The 20,844-nt window shown below is 39.2% G+C and overlaps 1 protein-coding gene across 1 annotated transcript; it reads left to right on the top strand.

Annotated features, from left to right (window-relative positions):
• Window positions 1-17,264: 17,264 nt before the first annotated feature.
• LOC149153162 (uncharacterized) lies at window positions 17,265-17,771 on the top strand. The gene has a single exon (XM_089445049.1). It carries the CDS (start codon window positions 17,265-17,267, stop codon window positions 17,769-17,771), a length of 507 nt encoding a protein of 168 aa, XP_089301175.1.
• Window positions 17,772-20,844: the final 3,073 nt, after the last annotated feature.

Genomic DNA, 20,844 nt, shown 5'->3' with positions numbered 1-20,844 from the left:
TACTACTCCTCTCATTGAGAGGGAGTATTGATATGTTTGTAGCATTGAAGGAAATTCTCCTGGTAGGGAGAATGGGTCCGAGAGGCCTAGAATGCTCAACACACAAGTTTGAATGAGTGCCTCTCAGAGGAGACCCAATCACATAGTGACAAAAGGGTGTAGTGAGGTCTGTTAGTATTTAGACCCTGATCACACACCAAGAAGGGTGGAATGAGATCCTTTAACATTTGGATTCGATCACACACTAAGGAAGGGTATAATAAGATATTGGACCCTAATCACACACCAGGTAGGGTGGATTGAAGTCATTTAATCACCAACTAAGGAGGGGTTAAGTGAGGTTTTGGCCCAAAGTTCTCACCAGGAAGGGTAAATGAGTACTTTCTAGTTGAGGGTCTCAACATTTTAGCATAGGGAGAGGCCATGAGATTTAAGTATTGATCACTTTGGAGGAGTGAGTCCTAATATGTTGATGACATTTCCATGTGTTTAGCACCGCCATGGATATGGCCACTAGCAGATGTTGATGGTATATGATGATTTTGGTGATGATGTATAACTTTTCCTTTATAGAAATTTGTCAACTTGAGAACATCTCTGATAGTGATTATGAATACCTTCCTAGTTAAGAGGGAGTGTTGAATTTGTAACTATGGTAAGTCTTCATAATGTATATTTGGTCATTTGATGTGTTTCTATTTATCATTTTAACACATATTTTAGATGTTATAGTCAAAATAAAATTTATTTTGAGTCAAAGTCGCATTACGACCTTTGAAATTTAAAAAATTGAAAATTTGAAAAGTAATTTTTTGCTCTAAAAGTTGTCAAGTCAGCCCTAGAAAAATACACACCCATTCAAATACAACAGACTACTATATAAAGGTAGTTTGACATCCTTCACTTGGGTATTCACATTCTCTCACACAAGACAAGTTTTGAGCAAGCAATGGAAGGACAAGAAGGGTGAATAGGATAAACTGACTCTCTCTTCTCTCTCATGCAACTCACATGTGCAGATAGACACTTCTCTATTTGATTTGTATTTTTCTGGGAATTCTATTGCAGGGAGGAGAAATTCTTGGCGATTACAGGGGCTGAAAAAATTTAGGTGACTGGAAATTGCAGTGGGGTCAAAATCCCGGGTCAGGATAAGCAGAGTGAATTGTTGAATTAGATTGGGGGCTTGAATTAGAGGGGAAGACCAGGCTTGACCATAGGTCTAGGTGTGTCTCTTGTTGAACAAAAAAAAATTCTCTATTGAAAAGGTTGCTAGGTTTTTCCACCTAGTGGGGTTTCCTAGGGCAAATCTTCTCTTCTTTTCTGCATTGTGATTTCTATTGTTCTATTATTATTTATGGTTGAATTTTTGAAGTATAATTATTGAATTATACAATGGAATAATTTAAAAGAATAACTACATTAAATGTAACTATCAAATTTCAGAAATATTGTGGTAATCCCTATTGCACTTAGAAAATCAACAATATGGAGCAAACGAGGAAAGGGTACAAGCCAAATTTTTCAAGAGGAAATCTCAGGTAAATTAGCAAGGACATCCCACACCTAGTGAGATAAATAAATAAGACTCATAGGGAAAGAGGTCATGGTATCCACCCATTGAATGTTGGGGTTGTCAGGGAGACCACTCGTTTAAGGAATACCTTCATAACGATGCCAAATTCAAAACTTTTCCCAATGTTTAAGGAGTTGATATAGTGGAATAAATGGGTAGGAGCATGCCCAAAATATTTGTAACCTTCGCCAATCAACAAGTTGGTCAACAAGCACACATGATAGGATTTGAAGGTAAGAATAATAACCAACCCATATGATTTTAACTGATTATGGAGCTAGCCATAAATATATTGAACTAAATCTTGTTGAAATATTTAGTTTGAAATAAACCATCCATGGCAGGACTTGGTTTGATCAACTAGCTACAAGAACAAAGCAAAGGATTGATGAGTTGGTAGAAGAGTGTCCATTATAAATCAATGGTGTGAGCACCAAAGGAGATTTAAATATCATTCCTCAGAGGTCATATGACCTCCTCATATGAATTAATTGGTTGGGAAAACATCATGTTTTCCTATAAAACTATAACAAGGAATTTATTTCTCTTGATGAATAAGGGCAATAGAGGAAGGTGCAAGAAATTCCAACACCTATTTCTATAAGGGAAATAGTGAAGAAATTATTTAAAAAGGTATGTCATATTTGCGTAACCCATATGAAGGAGGAATCCAAGGATAAGGTACCAATTATTAAGGACTATCTAGTGTTAAAGAAATATGAAGATACTTTTGTTGATATTTTAGGGTTTCCACCTAAAATGGATCTTGAATTTTCAATTGATTTGATGCCTAGAGCTAGCATGGTTTCCAAAACACCATACAATATGAGCATACTAAAACATAAGGAATTAAAAATACAACTTGAAGAGCTTGTATAGAAGGGATACATACACCCGAGTGTTTCATCTTGGGGTGCCCCGGTGTTATTTGTTATGAATAAATATGGTACACTAAGGTTTTGCATATAATTTGAACATTTGAATAGGGCGACAATAAAGAATGAGTATACTTTACCAAGGATAGGTGACTTACTTGGTTAACTGAAAGAAACTAAGGTATTCTCCAAGATTAATATAAGGTCTAGATGCCATGAACTCATAATTAATAGGAATACATTGGTGATATAGCCTTCATAACTAGATATGGTTACCATGATTTTGAAGTGGTTCCTTGTGGTTTATCTAATGCAATAGCTATCTTCATGTGCCAAATGAATGGGATTTTCATATTTTTTGGACAATTTTTTCATAGCATTTCTAGATGACATCCTTATATATTCAAAATCAAAGGAGGAATGTAAGAATTTTAGGATAACATCAATTCTATGAAAAAATTAGTAAGTGTTCCTTCTACCAAAAACAAATTCATTATTTGGGTTACAACATCTTTAATTAGGGAATATTTATGGACCGAGAGAAGATCAAAGCTATCAATGAGTGGCCAATACCTAGAAATGTGATAGAGGTCAATCCTTTTCTGGGTTAGTAAGTTACCATAGAGGGCTCATTAAGGCCTTCTCAAAGATAGTGTACCAAATCACCTCTTTGCAAAAGAATGGTGTAAAATTTGAATGGATTTGGGATTTTGAAAGTGCCTTCCAAAATTTAGAATTTCTTTTGACAAGTGCACCAATTCTATAGATATCCATGAGAAATTCATTGTGTGCATTGATGTATGCAAGGAATGGCTTGGGGGAGTCCTCATGCAAAATAGACATGTAATATTCTTTTAGGCTAGAAAAATAAAAGATCATGAGAGGAACTATGTTACCCATGATTTGGACTTGGAATCCATAATTCACACTGTCAATATATAGAGACATTACCTCATAGGTAGGACATGTGAATATAGAATAGAATATTTTAGTGCTCAAAATTCAAAGTGCTAAAAAATGCTTGAAACTTGTACGATTAGATATATCTTAGCGATCTAAATCCAACACAACTCATTTCACTCAAAACCGATATCGTGTTCTGATTGAATTTCCAAACAGTTAAAATCTTAAAAGTTGAAGTTGCAAGTACACTCAGTCAGAAGTCTCTACGCTGACTGGGCATTTGATTGGCATGACTATGTTTTCGTGGGCCTATGGACGATTAACACTTGTCTTTTTGTGATTGGTTTTGAATGTTGTGTTGTTATTGGCTCATGGGTTAGTTTATATGGACCAATTAGAGAGAGCCATGTGGGCCAATCAGTGGCTGCCACCTGGCCTCCTAATGGCCTTGCAAAATTTTGGTATTTGGCCAAATCGACCTCCATTGGATTTGAACACGTGGCCTCCCATACAATAGCAAGGCTCTCCAATGCCCCACCTACCATGTTACTTGATAAACAATGGAGTTAGGATTTAATTTAAGGTTTGGCGCAATCTATATTTGGAATGGGGCTGGGGCTAAGCCCCAATCCTAGTAATTGGACCCACGAGGGTCCAGGGGTGGGACCATGGGCTAGGGCTTAGCCCAGCCCCATGGTCATGGCCCAACCATAAAACTATGCACTGGGAGCTCAATACCAAACCGCGGGCGGAAATATGGAAAGGGGCCAGCCCTAAGATCCAACCCCCAGTCACATGACCCTTCACAGAACTAGGAGTGCGAGCGCAAAGGGGGCCAGCCCCTAAGGGACCAACCTCAAGCACATGTGCTCCCATGAAACCATACTGTAGTGGAAAAGGGTGCAACTTTAGCCCACGATCCGAGAATAAAGGCCTACAACTTGGTCCTCTACGCAACCATAAGACCGAATTTTTTGGAACTGGGGGTTGATGGGCAGTTTAACTGTCTTACAATTTCACCCGTCGGGCATGATTTTAGGCTATATTTGTGTGCTCGTTCTGGGTTTGGGGCATTAAAGTTAGGTTTGGGCCGAATTGGAGGATTATTAGTTATGGAATTGGGTAAAAACTTGTAACATGCATAACTTTCTCAATTGTTGGCAAAATGAGGTGCAGAAAGAACCCAGATGGGGGTTTTTGACAGTTGTGGATCCATTGGAGACATCAATTTTGATGTTTGAGAACTATGGATCCATTTAAACACACTTTTTAGCACTTAATGAAAGAGGCCCTATATTGGAAGTTGGACTAGGAGATGTATCCCAAGAGAGGGGTGAACTCATTTATCATGTTATGTGTTTTAGATATGGTTATTTGTCTCTATTTGGCTGTAAAATTTGGTTAAAAATCACTTGTTTGTGTGTTTAATAAATTTATCCATTGTACAAAACACATAAATTTTACTTGCAATTTATTCAAATCTTCAAGTTTTCAATTACAGATCATTTTGGTATCAGAGCACAAGTTATTGTGAAGGTTTGCTTTGTTTGTAATTGTTTTTCTTATTCTTACAAGTTTGAATCTTAAAAGAAGAGAAGGAAAACTTATGGAACCAAGATCTCAAATTGTTTCAAGGAGAAAAAATACACCTCAAGCTTCAATAGTTATGGCACATGAAGAAGGTCCTGAAGGGATGTTTGAAGATGAGAAAAATTTCAGAAAATAATTCTTTGAGATGTCTGAAATGGTTAAGGTTCTTTATGAAGAAAGGAATTCAAGATTGTATGGAGAGATCTCAAAGCCTCCAAAAGGAGATGGAGGAAAAGGAGACAAGCCTCCAAAAGGGAATGGAGGGAATGGTGAAAAACCACCACCTTCACCTCCATCCTCATCCTCATCTTCATCCTCATCTTCTACTTCTTCTACCCTTTCACAAACACCTCCAAATTCTCCAAAGGGACATGGTAAAACTCCTTTTCTTAAGCTTGATATAAAGTTTGAATTTCCTATGTAGAAAGGAGAGGTAAATGCTGAGAAATTGGGTAATTGGGTTAGTCAGATTAAAGTGTATTACAGGATATAAAGAATCAAAGATGATGAGATAAAAAGTCATCTTACTTCACTTAGATTGGAAGGTGAAGCACTAATTTGGTGAGAATCCAAAACTGAAGAGGACGTGAAGAAACATGGTAAGGTTTTATCCTCTTGGAATGATTTTGTTGTTGCAATAAGAAGGCAACTTTATCCATTATCATACATGCAGAAAGCTATTATGGATTGGCAAAACTTTAGACAGGCTAAGGGGAAAAATGTTCAAAGCTATACTCAAGAATTTAGAAAAAGGGTTTCGATTTTGAGCATAGATTTATCTTCTCAAGATACTTTTCTCAAATACATTGGAGGATTACATAGTTATTTGAGACATACAATTCTCATGTTTAACCCTACAAAACTAGATGAAGTTTGTGTACAAGAAAATCATTTAGAAGAAAGAGGGAAGAATATTCCTCAAGAGGGAAGAAAAAATCCATTCAAGAATGGTGACAAAGGAAAGGGGAAATTCAAAGGAAAAGGAAAGAAGAATGCTTCAGTCAAGAAAGAGGGAGAAAAACTCACATGTAAACATTGTTCAAAAGAAGGCCATGATGAAGACCACTGTTGGAAACTTCATCCTGAAATGAGACCCAAAAAGTTTAACAACAAAGGGAAACAAAATACTGTTGGAACTACAAAACATGATTTAGAATCTGACTCCGGGGATGAAACAAATATCATAGCCATGGGATTGAAAGGTAAGGACTCTATTGAAAGTACTATTTCTTCAAGTAGTAGCCTCAATGAAAGTCAACATGAAAAATGAAGAATAGAGCTTTTCCACATTAGATTTATTTCAAAACATACCAATATAGATACATTGTTTGATAGTGAATCACAAGCAAACCTCATTTATGAAGACATTGTCAAGAAATTGAATTTGGAAACAACTCCTCATCATAAACCATATCCTTTAGGTTGGGTATGTGAAAATGGAAATGTGCATGTGACAAAAAGATGTAAATTAAAATTTACCATCACTGCAAACTTTATAGATGAGGTAAAGCTTGATTTCATTCCACTTGATATTTGTGGTATTGTTTTTGGAAGCCCATATCTATATGATATGAGAGCCATATTTCATCACCATGAGAAAAAATATCACTTGTTTAAAAATGGAATTGAGTACATTGTTAGAGCACATAACAAGAAGTTGAATTTTTCATTTGTGAATAATGGGCAAGTGAAGAGGTTAGTCAATGCTAGTAAGAACTTTGTACTCTTGATGATCAAACCCAAAGAGAATGTTGAAAATGAATATTTCCAAGGATGTGATGCAAAGTTAAAATCTGAATTGTATGAGGTTGTTAACACATATGATGAGATTTTTGAGGAGCCCAAAGGATTTCCTCCTAAATAGGTATCCAACATGATATCCAATTGCAGCAAGATTGTCCTCTTCTAAACATTGGCATGTACAGGGTGTCAGTTATGGAGAATGTAGAGATTAAAATACAAATACAAGATTTGATTGAAAAATGGGTCATCAAACCAAGCACATCACCATGTGGGTCACCAATTTTTTTAGTACCAAAGAAAGATGATTCATGGCACATGTGTGTAGATTTCAGATCCTTCAACAAGATTACGGTAAAGAATTGTTACACTCTTCCTCAAATTGATTATTTTCTTGATCAACTAAAGGATGTTGTGTACTTCACTAAGTTGGACTTGAGAAGTGTTTATCATCATATTAGGATTGTTGAAGGAGACACATGGAAGACAACTTTTAAAAAAAGCAAGTTTTGTTTGAATGGTTGCTTATGCCATTTGAGCTTTGTAATGCTTCTGCATCATTCATGTGAGTTATGAATGATGTCTTAAGGCCTTTTCTTGATGATTTTGTAATTGTCTACTTAGATCACGTATTGATATTCAACAAATCTCGTGAAGAACATGTCAAACATGTGAAATAGGTCTTACATGTCTTGAAGAAAGAATTTTTTTTTTTTAAGATGTCTAAATGTGAGTTTGGAAAGACCTCATTAGTTTATTTGGGACATATTGTTGAAGGGGGTGAATTGAAGATAGATCCCTCAAAGGTCAAATTCATTGTAGATTGGCCCAAGCCCAATAATGTATCTAAGGTTAGAATCTTTTTGGGAGCATCCCAATATTGGAAAAACAAAATTGCTAACTTCTCTTCAATTGCAGCTCCATTCAGTACAACCAAACAAGGAATTTGCTCTAGATTTAGCACCAGATTTTAATGCATTTTTTTCTCAATTAGGATGAGTAACTTGGCGGTAAATTTGGCTCTATTGTATAATTTTTTAAGCGTCCTTTTTTGTGCCAAATTTTGCATCTTGTTTTACACCAAATTTTGCATCATATTTTGCACTAGGATTTGCATTTGGTTTTACAACAGGTTTTGCTTCTAGTTTTGTGCCATTTTTTGCATCTATTTTTTCATCATTTTTTTCTCCCGTTTTGTGCCATTCTTTTCTTCTAGTTTTTTGTCATAATTTGCATCAAGTTTTACACCATATTTTGCAGCTGATTTAGTGCCTTTTTATGCATCCAGTTTGTGCCAGTTTTTGCATCTAGTCTTATGCCATTTTTTGCTTCTAATTTTGTACCTATTTTTACATTTATTTTTTCTCTAGTTTTTGTGCCTTTTTTTGCACCATTTTTTGGATCCAAATTTGCACAATATGTTGAATCTAATTTAGCACCAAATTTTGCATCTATTTTTTGCATCCACTTTTGCATGTCATTTGTCTCCCTTTTTTGCATCCTATTTTGCACCATATTTTGCATCATTTTTAACACCATTTCTTGCATCCAACTTTGCATCCTTTTGAGCATCCAAATTTTCATCTTATGTTGAGCCATGTGCTACGTCCAAATTTTTATCCCATTTTGGTGTCTAATGTTACGTTCAATTTTGAGCCATTTTTTCATCTAATTTTGCATTTGTTTTTGCACCAAGTTTTGCATCATTTTTACGACCTCATTTTGCATTCAATATTTCATCCAAACTTGAGCCATTTTTATGCCCATTTTTGCACCATTTTTTCTACTTTTGTGTCCAATTTTGCACCATTTTTTATGTACAATTTTCCATCCTTTTTGGTGTCTAATTTTGCATCCTTTTTGGTGTCTAATTTTGCATCTTTTTTGGCATCCAAATTTGCATTTTTTTTCTGCCACATATTGTGTCCACATTTGCTTCTCATTTTGCACCTAGGTTTGAGTTTGAATTTGCATCTAGTTATGCATCATTTTTGGCATCCAATATGGTATCCTTGGTTTCACCCTTTTTTAGTCCCATTTTGCATCTTGTTTTGTGTCTTTTCTTACATCATTTTTGTGCCCAATTTTGCATCATAATTTTACATCTTTCTTTGCATCCTCATTTTGGTGTCCATTTTTGTGTCCTTGTTTGCACCCAATTTGGTATCCTTTTGTATGCTCTATTTTATTCCTTTATTTGTGTCTAATGTTGCACCCTTTTTTAATTCTACTTTAAAACCATTTCTGTGTCATTTTTTGCATCTTGTTTTGATGGCTAGTTTAACATGCAATTCTTCTGATCCGGGTCCAGGTGTGACAAAGGACCCTTCCAAGACCTTTTACTTTGGTGATGTGTTAAATTGCATTTTTAAAAGAACATAAATGAATACATGTGCATGCTGTAAAGAAGAAGAAACATGACAATCACCAACAACATAAAACTCAAGATGTTGATAATGGAGTTCGTCCAGGAGGGACTACATCTTCGGGCCCTGGTGTCAAGCTGGTGTAGGCCGCTGCATTAAGTGCTGTCAATAGTGATGATGTACATAAGATGTGGTGTCGCTATCATACAAGGAAAGTGCCCTCACGCAGGAGTGGCTCCAAGAGATGTTCCGCTGTAGGAACTCTCATTCAAAAGGACTCCTATCAATATCACCTAAACTCATACATGATGATAATGAACATCCCGCCAACATGGCATAAAACGGATTTTAATGCAAACATACATGGCGACACATGAGTATCCCATCAACATAACGACAAAGGAATCTCCAACAAAACATGACGAATCATGACAACAAGTACATCCCATAAATGATTCCACATCACATCAAGCAGGAATCATGAAACAAGTAAGAAAAAAGATCCCACATCAAACATCAAACAGGGATTTGTGCAACACAATGCATAGCAAGCCCATGAGGCTTTGGATTGACGGTGAATGGGTGTGTTGTTAAGGCACTCCTTGCGCTAGGTCACCGGTTCAAATCCCCCATGGGTACTTAGGTTAGTCTAATAAAAAAAAAAAAAAACAATGCATAGAAAAAAGAAGTACATGAACACATTGCATATACCTCACATCCAGGGGCCATCTGAAGAAAAGGATGTCAAACTGCTGAAGCTGTTCGTACCATTGATCTCACGGCGTTGAACTGCATGGAAATGACTTCTTGCACATGAAAGCTGGCACCTGCAGTCCACTTTGAAAAGTGGCCGAAAAATGAAATGAGAAAATGGAAAATATAAATGCACCATCATATTTGTGGCATCAAATAGTGCAAACTTGACTATCAAATTTCTGAATTCTGAGAAAATGAAAATTCGGGGCTCAAGGAATCTTTTAGATTCCCCATAGATTCCTCAAAGATTCCCTCCTCCAGGTCCTCTGAAAATCTACTGCTCAGATCGAAATTTTGACTACACCATTAGGTTCGTGTCACTGAGAGGTGTAATATCAACATAAATTTTGTCCCATTTGGACATTGCAAAAATTTCACCCTCTTGAGAATTTTGCTCAATCATGGTTCCCCCTGCCTCTTCTCTGGGCTCATGGTTCCACTTGAAAATAAATAAATTAAAAATTATTCCTCAGTTTCCGTGCATGCTCCTTGCTCCTCCATGCTACCTCTTGCACTGACAAAAATGAGTTTATTTATAAATTTTTGAGCAAAGTTTACAAAAAGGCCCCACTAGCCCATTGGTAAAAGAGGTAATTAGTTAAGGGGAGGTCGGGGGATCAAATCCTGCCTCCCAAAAATCCGCGTGTATTTATTTTTGTGGGGGTTGGGTTCACATTGGGAGGCCCACCCCTTAACTACTGCTGATACATATTAATTGTTTCGGGCTATATTAACGGTCGTTGGTGGTTGCATTAAGTGAGTAGTTGGTGCGCTGTCATATGGGGCTACCTGGTGGGGGCTAGCCCACGTGGGCCTGGCGGGTTTACTCCTCATCGGCCTCCTTGTTTTTTATGGCATATGGTTGCGTATGGTGAGGTGTGGGGTGGTGGGGGTGGTGGCCCACCACCTCATATATATATATATATATATATATATATATATATATATATATATATATATATATATTTTGTTTTTGTATATAATAATGAGATTTTGAAAATTCTCGAACATTGACCGAAGGAGTCAATTTAATGAGGCCACAATTTCACCCCAAAGTTGCCTGAAATCTGGTGGTCAGATTTCTGCGAAATTCTGCCTTTTTTAAGCTTGCCAAGTCACTCAGTCAACCCTGAACTTTGACTACCTCTAATTTTCGCATACAAGCTCAGTTTGACGAACCGTTCACACCACCGCGATCACAATGACGAGATCTTCAACATGAACCTAGTTTGATCACAATCCAAACACTTTGATTTTTTACCCTCCTTGAGTCCTCTGGGACTTCTGCTTGTGTTTGGAGCCACCTGGATCAATCCTCCCCACTGAGGAGCTTTTGGTCCTCCAAAAGCATGAAAAATAATCTGCAACTTCTATGTACCTTGTCTGCATCACAAGTGTCCTGAAAAGGTCTTGCTTCCATCTCCTTCACCTTTGTTCTTCAGAGCCTTAAGCGATGAGCCGACACCTGCAATCTCTGCAACCTGTAGTACATTGTTTTGCAAATTACATTCTTGACTTTCATGACCAACTAATGACCCAAGCATCCCACACTTGCCACGAGTTTATAACACATACTCAGTGGTCAAGTTTACATCGAAATGGAAATAATACCCCAGCTATGAAAACAAGGCCAACATATCATTGTTGCTCCAACAAGTGATGGAAAACACATCATCGCTGCAACACATGATTTACAAAAATAAGCCCAAACACTATTTTTGTTATGACAAGTGATGGAAACACAACATCACTTTCAGAGTGTAAAATGCAACACATAATAAGACCAAACATCATTGTTGCTGAAAAAGTGATGGAAAACACATCATCACTTTTACATTTTAAAATGAAACAAATGAATTACAAAAGCACGACCATGATAAGCTAACATATCTAGAAACTATTTTTCACTTATCAATGTGAATGGGTCATCCCCCTCTGGTGGTTTTTCTTGTCGAACAACTGCTTCACTTGGTTCAGACACCGACACTTTGTCTTTAAGGCGCTACTCTGAATGGAGCCTCCAACATGTGGCTCTTTGGTGGCCACCTTTGTTGCAATGATTGCAATACATATTCTTCCTCAATAAAAACAAAGTTAAAAAAATATAGAACGCAAAATACAAATATAAATAACAATACTTACAATGTTTTGTTTCATCTCATTTACGATTTGTTTACATAACTTTGTAGATACCTCTCTTGTGTCATACAATGAACATGATAATTAGTGTTTAATCCTCTCATGTGACTTGGGAGCTTTTGTAAGTATGTAAACAACTTCAGTGTCCGGTACCGAACACATATCTATGACTCTTCCCATCACCTCATAAATTCCATTATCATTTGGTATATCAATATATAGATATATATTCACATTTTGGCTTTCTCTTTCTATCACATACCAGTTTCTTGATGGAAATTTCACCTCTTTAAATTCTTCCCGTATGAAATCATCTTCTTATCATTTGAGGCACTTGAAAGATTTGTAGCCATGAGCTCAGGTGGAGTTCGTTCACTAATGTTTTTTGAAGATGCACCTTTAAGAGTCTTTGGTCCAGAAATACTCACAGAAATCTTCTTTGATGCCATTTTCCTGAAAAATAGAAACACATAAATCAGTAAATAATGAAAAAATATTAACTTAAATTAACGACGAAAATATATCATAAATTTTTTATTTGTATAATTAGATAATTGAAATTAAAAAAATATTAACACTAAGAAAATCGCCCACCACCCCGTGGGCAGGCGGGCCGCCGAGGTGGCGCGGGGGGAGGATGTGGCAACAACTTCTACCATTTCTCCCCATATTGATCTCCTTCTCCGTCTTCAATCTACCCCTCAAGTGGGAGGCTGAAGGGTAGATTGAAGACGGAGAAGGAGATCAATGGGGCGAGAAATTGTAGGAGTTGTTGCCACAGCCTCCCCTCGCGCCACCCCGGTAGCCCGCCCGCCCGCGTGGAGGCCGCCAGGGTGGTACGGGGGGCTACCACAGCCTTCCCCCTGCGCCACCCAGGCGGGCTGTCGGGCGGGGTGGCATGAGGGGAGTTGCAACAACAAATTCTACCATTTCTCCTGATATTGATCTCCTCCGTCTTCAATCTACCCCTTAGTGTCCCTGCTGAGGGTAGATTGAAGACGGAGAAGGAAATCAATATCAGGAGAAATGGTAGAAGCCCACCGACACCACTCCGTCCATTCGCGAAGTGGCAGGCGATTCCGAGAATTGCGCAACCTCCGCGGGTGGACGGGCGGGCTGCCATGGTGGCGTAGGATGGGGTTGCGGTAGCTCCACACTGCACCACCCAAGCGGCCTGCCCGCCCCTCGGGGGTGGCTAGGCGATTCTTGGAATCGCCCAGCCACCTCCAACGGGCGAGCGGGCGAGTCAGCGCCGGGCGGGTGGATAGGCGGGCGAGAGGGCGGGTGAGGGAGGGCGAGGTGGGGTGGTCAGGCGGGCGGCGTCGGCGAGGGTGGGCGGGCGATGGTGGGAGCGGGCGGGCGGGTGAGGGCAGTTGAGGGCAGGTGGGGCAAGTGAGCGCGTGAGGGCGAGAGGGCGGGCTGGGTAGGCGTGCTGCGCGAGTGAGGGCGGGCAGGCATGGGTGGGCAGGGCATGCGAGTGAGGGTGGGCGAGTGTGCAGGGTGGGTGAGGACGGGCGCGCGGGGCGGGTGAGGGCGAGCGGGGTGAGCGGGTGAGGGTGGCCGAGTGAGGGGGGTGTAGGTGGGCGGGGCGAGCAGGGTGGGCGGGGTGGGTGAGGGCGGGCGGGTGAGGGTAGGCACGAGGGGTGGGTGAGGGTGAGCGGGGTGAGCAAGTGAGGGTGGCCAGGTGAGGGCGGGTAGGTGGGTGGTGAGGGCGGGCAGGTGGGGGGATGGGCGGGGGGGGGCTGAGGGCGGGTGTGAGGTGGGCAGGGTGGGTAGGCGAGGGTGAGTTGGGCGGGCGGGGCGGCGTGGGTGAGGGCAGGTGGGGTGAGCGGGTGAGGGTGGGTGGGTGGGCAGTGTGAGCAGAACGGGTGAGGGCGAGCAGGGCAGGGGAGAGTGGGCAGGTGAGGGCGGGCATGGGCGGGCTGGGTGGGAAGGTGGGGAGGGGGCGGCTAGGCCGGTGGGTGGGGTTGCGGTGCCCACCCCATGCCACACTGGTGGCCTGCCCGCCCGCCGCGAGGGTTGGGTGATTCCGGGAATTGCCCAACCCCTGCGACGGGTGGGCGGGCCACCGAGGTGGCACGGGATGGGCGCTGCAGCCCCACCCCACGCCACCCTGGCGCCCCGCCCGCCTGGCCGTGGGGGTTGGGCGATTCCTGGAATCGTTGAACCACTGCGCGGCCGGGCAGGCGGGCCGCCAAGGTGGCACAAGGTGGGCAACACCACCCTGGCGGCCCACCCGCCCGGCTGCATGGTGGTTGGGCGATTCCCGAAATCACCCAACCACCACGCAGCTTGGCGGGCGGCCCTCCAGGGTGGCACGGGGTGGTTCGGGTTGGTGGGGTGGGGTATGAGGGCGAGTGGGGGTGGGGCAAGGTGTGAGGGGGCGGGTGGGGTGGCGGTGCGTGAGGGGGAGGAGGGGGCGGGTAGGGGGAGAGGGGGTGAGTGGGCGGGTGGGGATCAGTGATCAAATTTGAAGGGCAGGTCTTAATTTCATTTAGAAGGGCACACATCTAGGTCGCACTTCTATAATGAAAAGCATAAAAAAAAGAAGCAATTCAATTGACAATAGTAAATTATTTTCAAATTTCTTTTTATTTTTTCACAAACAAAAAGATACCACTACGTCAAAGGCTGCATTAGTAAATGAATTACTCTTACACATGTGATTGAGAAATGTAACCACATAAGATCATATTGCGCAGGCCTTGAACTCAGCCACAATTGAACCAACTATAGGGACAAAATCATAGTTGGGAAACTGCATATGAGTACAAAAAATAAACATATAGGCATAATTATATCTTAATGAAATTGAAATAAAAATAAAAATACGAAGAAACAAAAATACTTATATTAAAAGTATATGGAAGGTCTCATTTATAAAATTAAAAATAAATTCTAGCTTATAGAGGAAGTATCAGTGTAATTCTAGCTTATAAACTTCAAATTTGACCAACTCACTATTCTATTGTCTATTAAAACTCTTTTGGAAAGCTGAGACTTCCAATATTTGCACATCTCAAATTATTGGAACTACAGTCCCTATACTTGGCTGCAAAATTGATACTCCTCATTAGTCTCCCTTCTACATGCAGCAAAAGGAGACCTGTCTACGTAGCAAGAAGAGGATCATTATACGCTGGGAAGAGGAGGCCTTAACCAGCCCTAGACACAGTCAAAGAGGAGTCTATATAAGCTGCCCTAGCCGCAGTCCTCAAGGTTGATGTAATCCGCATTTAAGGGTGACACTTACACGCTATCAAAGGAGCCCTAACGAAGCCTACTAATCTATTGTTTGATGATGCCCTAATCCGCAGTTATGATGAAGCCCTATTCGCAACGAAGGAGAGTTGATCAGTAGTGAACCCATACACTGTAATAAGGACCCTAAATATGCAGTTTAGAAGGGCTTCTATTTGTTGTCATCTAGCTGCAGCAAAGTAGCCATCATACAGAATGAAACTGGAATAAGTTAAGGGATGGTTTGAGCCTCCCTCTTGCAACTGTGTGAGGATGGTTCCTTCTTGTAAGGATGCCGAGTTAAAAGAAGCAGTGGATCAACCTGTTGGGATATCATTGGAAGATCAAGAGTAATGTTTATGCTGCTATAGGAAAACTATGTGTTAGGCTATAGGCCATAACACCACACTCAAATATTTCTTATGGGTATTTGAGGGTTCAGATCATTAGCTTAATCTAACAAGGTGTTGTGTATAATGCTGTTGAGATCTAAGGCTAATTTTGATGACTATATGATGTTGCCTAGAGAAAATGGACTAATTGCTAGATGCGGGGTAATAAAAACCACTGGTATTTCACATCTCATGTTTGTGGATGACTTGTTGTTTTCTAGAAAAATAAGTTAAGCAAACTACAAGCATTCTGTAACATACTTTCCAGATTTGGGGTGGCATCTAGAATTATTATGAACAAAGATAAATCTGTTCTCTGATTACTAGTATCTTGCCTCCAAGTCACTAGCACATTTACTAACACTGATACAAGTAACTCATTCAGAAATTGGGAATATGAAAACATACCAGGAATTGGGAATCCGCAAACAAATAAAATCTAGTACGTTAGGAAGCCTGTGGAATGCGCTCCTCTCCAAGCATAAATTGTGCTTAAACCTTGCTTGATAGGTGTTTGCTGAATCATGAATCTATGCTCCTCTCCAGCTTAAATCATTGTCAAACCTTGCTTTGGGCAGCCTTCAGGCACAACCCAATAAAATTACAGACCCAATACATGACCCATATTGACATCTAGTGGCTCTCAATTGAAACTACCAAATGAAATGGTATCAAAGGGTAATTGTGAAATAATAATTAATAAGAACTTGGATCATATGCACAATTAGAAAAAACAACTCAAAAAGAAACTGTTGTTTTTTAAATGAGAGCAACTTAGAAACTGCCAAATGTAATGGTATGAAAAGGTAATTTTGACATAATAAGTAATAAGAACTTGCATCATATGCACAATTAGAAAAAACAACCCAAAAAGAAATTGTTGTTTTTGAAATGGGAGTTTCTCAAATGGAATTTAAGTTTTAACATGAAAGGAAATTCACAGATTCAACATTCTTAAAATTTTAATTTCAGAAAAAATGAAATTTAAAAAAATGTTGAAAATTTAACAGCCCTTCTTAAAATTTTTTTAAGATATTATTCCAATTTTTTTTTTAAATGACAAAATTCATATCTTAAATTTCTTTTGACGCTTAAAAATTTCTCCTTACTTCTCTGACGTGCCAGAGGCCCTTTGAAGGGGAGTTGTCTATAATGCGACTTTTTGAAGATTCCGGTGACGGAATCCGGCGAAGAAATTGAGGTCAAATCTTGATTTCTTGCAGTTAAAATGGTTTTTTAACTGCATATTTGGATTCAGCACCCTGAAAAACCCCTAGGACGCTTTCATTGTGCAGAAACTAGCTATCAAACTTGCGATTCCAATAATTCTTGCCGGATTTCGACCGGAAAAATCCGCCGGAAAAGCTTTCAAAAAATCGCATTATAGACAACTCCCTTTGAAGGGCTCTGACGTGTTCAATTTTGAACGCGATTTGATTTTGACCACGTGATCCTCAATCTCTGTTACACTTTTTCTCGCCACCTTTTACACGTGCTTCTGCCTCGTTGCGTTTCTGACCTTTACTCTTCATTTAATAATGCCTCCCTTACTTTCACACCACCTATATATCCCCCCTCTCGTTCGGTGTCGAGTGAATGATTGCTCTGCGTTCATCATATTCATAATCTCTGCATTGCATTCACAGTGAAGTGATCTCACTGAAGAAAAAGTGATTAATTGATCATCATGAAGCCTGCAAAGATTGTGCCCTCTGAAATAGTGAAGATGGTGAGGCATGCGGTGGCCAAGGCTGCACCACATATTCATCTCAAAGCTGACGTGGGTAAGGCGAAGGACATTGTTTTTGAGGTGCTGAAGAAGAAGACGCGCGCGTGTGGATGCATGACAATAAATTATTATAGGTCTCTCCTTCACTTCTCCCATTCCTTCCCCAAACTGAAATTGAAGCCCTACAACCTTTCTTCATCTTCTTCTTCTCATGCCACTGATTCTTCATATGAACGGCAGCTTGTTCCTTTTGATGACTGCACCTCCTGCAATAATAACGATGATGATTCCATAAATCCTGTCTCCACCTTCATATTGAAGAGAATTAATGAAGATGCGCCCAATCTGGATGAAGAGATTGATCGGTTGGCCGATGATTTCATTGCTAGTTTTCACGCGAGTTTCCGATTGGAGAAACAGCGGTCATATCGGCAATATCAGGAGATGCTGGCCAGGAGCACTTAGTTTAGTTTACAGAGTATCAATCTATGGATCGTTGGAGATTCAAACAGCTAACCTTGTAGCTCCCCGAGTTGTAAATTTGAGGTAGATATAATGGAATAAAATATCGTGGTAAGAATTGGAACAGACAATTTTAATGTTAGAGCCACCACGTAGGATGTCGACTGCCCTACCAGGTCAGGTTATAAATAACACATGCTTACTTATAAAAACATGTGTGCTCACTTATTAAAACATACACGTGTTAAGAATGTACATGTATCCCTAAGCTTGCTTGCACGTGTTCTATGAATTAATAATAAAAAATAATGGTAGGTTATTTTATGTTATAAATTGTGCAGTGCATTTAAGTTAAAAGGAGAGCAATTTTAAGATTTATTTAGTGATTTTGACTACTATAATGACATCACAACTATTCATAGCATGTTCCATTTATTTTTATTTTTTATTTTAATTTTATTGCATAAATTTTCCAAATTATAAAAATAAATAAATAAATATTTTTCTCTTTTCACATGCAGTATACAAATTACATTGTCTCGGAACTTACATTTTAGTAGAACCTAAACCCATCATCATTGAATAAATGACGACCTAAATGTAACCCTTAACTGTAAAATATTTAAAGCATTTACCTGAAATTGAAAGGTTAAGGTTAAGCACCCTTGCACCAACATATGGAAAACTACGAGGTAACTTAACATTGGCACCATTTGCCTTCGATCTGTGCTTGAGTGATTGATCCAACAAATGACAAACATGAGTGATTGATCCAACAAATGACAAACATAAAAATGCCCAATCAATGATTGGTTCCAAATACCAGTTAATATATTATGTCTTTTATTTTACACATCTTCTACCTTTTTTAATGAAGACACCTACAACCTTTCTCACTTCCTCCCATCTATCACCCCACAATTGTGGAATAATAGCTGAGAGGAGACATTTGCCTCCTTGCAACAATGTTCTAAATCACCTATCCAAGCTAAACTCTTTCAAAAACTCCCTTGTTATTCTTTTTAAAAGTAGTTAATTGAGTTTACAGATACTAATTCCAATAATGTCTAAATTATTGATAATTTTTGCTTCATCTAGCTCAATCAAGGAAGATGATACATGAATAACTAGGCTCAAAGATGAGTTACCACCAATCCTAATTGAATTATTATTATAAAACAAAATTGTCTAAAACGTGATTAGGCCTTACTTGATTCAACATCCAAGACAACATTATTCATAAAATCTATATTATGCCTCTCATGCATACATGTGGAAAACTAGGTGTAATAACTTAAATGTTTTTCTTATAAAATCCTCATTCCCATCATCACTTACAACTTCAAGTCCCCTTGGAGAAAGAGGGGAAATTGTCCCTTGAAGAAAATTGATAACAATTTAGTGGGTCTTGAAAAATTGCATAATTCATCCTTTGACTTCATAGTTTGCATATTATTGGATCCATTAACCCTAGCTTATATTCACATCACTATAGTCTAAAAGTTTCACATTGTTCCTTTTTTTCCTTTTCGCAATATATTTCCCCACTAGTTTTGTCCAAAATTAGAAAAAAAAAAAAAAAAAAAAACTACATATTTGAATTATTAAATATATAGATTAATTGTCCCATGAATCTTGGATCTCGTTATATATTTTAAAATACATTTACAATATTAATAATTAGAAATTTCAACAAAAAATTGTATCATTAAATTCTAATAAAAAAAAACATATATCCACTATGGGGGTGTTATTGATGAGGTGATGGGTTATAGGACGTTGTGCCCTCCTCCTCCCAAATGTGCCACTTCATTTAAGATTCACAGGTCAACTTGCAGTGTTATAGGTGGTATCGTCTTCTTTAAATGAAATTTACTTAATTGGTGTTGGAGTATGAAGAGGCAAGTGTGAGTGGAGGTGAGGGAAATCCCTCTTCCTCCAATTGTTGGTTTTAAGTTGCTTTGATAGTTCGTGGTCTCTCTTGGAACAAAGAAACACTATTGAAGTGTAGCTTTATTGTTGCTTCTTATTTTCATGGGTGTGGGCTGAGTCTTTCCACCGCTCTGGTGTGAAAATTCTTTGCTTTTTCTTTTATAATTTTCCAGTCTTGGGTCTTATGTCAATGGTTCAACTCGTTTTCTTTACATTTGTGTTTTCTTGTTCTGTTGCACCCAATTCTCTTTCCCATGGGAGAGTTTAATGGTAATTGGGAATCTCTGAGTTCAAATTATTTTCAGGTCCTGAATTATAAAGTGTCTGGCAAGAGAGAGATTCTCTTGTAGGAATTTTTCTCACTGGTGGAACTGTGCTAATCAGTGCTTTTTCTATGCATCTTTGTGTCTCGCCAATTCCTAGGTATGTCTCACCTTCTTTCAGGGCAGTGTAGAATCTTGTGTGTCACGATTTTGGGCTATAAGAATTTGATATTTTGTGTATTTGGGACCCCTTGTTTGGTGAGTGGGTGATGATATAGTGGTCTTTAGTTCTTTTAAACAGGGTGTTGGGCCTACTCCTCCTTCTATTTTTTTTCTAGGTCATGGGTATTTTAGAAGTTGTCCCAAATGTTTTTTCTCAGTAGCGATAATTCCTCTTAGGCAAAGAATGTGTAGTAGGCAAGGTGGTGGAGGAAATTCTACTTTGGCGAAGAAGACGGTTCACCCTTTTACATAAGATTCAATGGCTACTCTTTTTAACGATGTTCCTCTAGAGATGAGGAAATAAATTCATATATTGGAAAGTCAAGATGGAGGGTAGTGTCCATATCATTCATATTCTGAGGCGATTGGTGAAGAAGTTAAATGGATTCCTGATCCTGGTAAATCTAGGCGTAAGAAGATACATTTCTTATATTCGCTTCCTTCACATCATCAAATGTAAACCCTAATGTAGTTGGTATTCAAAGATAAGGAAGTGGATTACTATATTGTATTCTCTTCTCTGGAGGACATTAAAGGCATGCTCCTCAATAAAAGGTTTTTCTTATACAATATGGATTCTCATTTGGCTCATGTAAATCGCTTTCTTGTGAGGGATTTTCCCTCTAGTGGCCTTATTGATCCTCTAGGTTCTGGTGCTT

Source organism: Pinus tabuliformis, chromosome 9 (assembly GCF_031772625.1).
Source record: "Pinus tabuliformis cultivar Carrire ecotype Pingquan chromosome 9, CPIR1, whole genome shotgun sequence".
In the NCBI taxonomy this organism is placed as follows: Eukaryota; Viridiplantae; Streptophyta; class Pinopsida; order Pinales; family Pinaceae; genus Pinus; species Pinus tabuliformis.
This window is presented reverse-complemented; position numbering and strand designations above follow the sequence as displayed.

Bases quoted from the DNA above. Each gene is read 5' to 3' on its own strand.
- LOC149153162 (XM_089445049.1), top strand. From the start codon at position 17,265: ATGAAGCCTGCAAAGATTGTGCCCTCTGAAATAGTGAAGATGGTGAGG.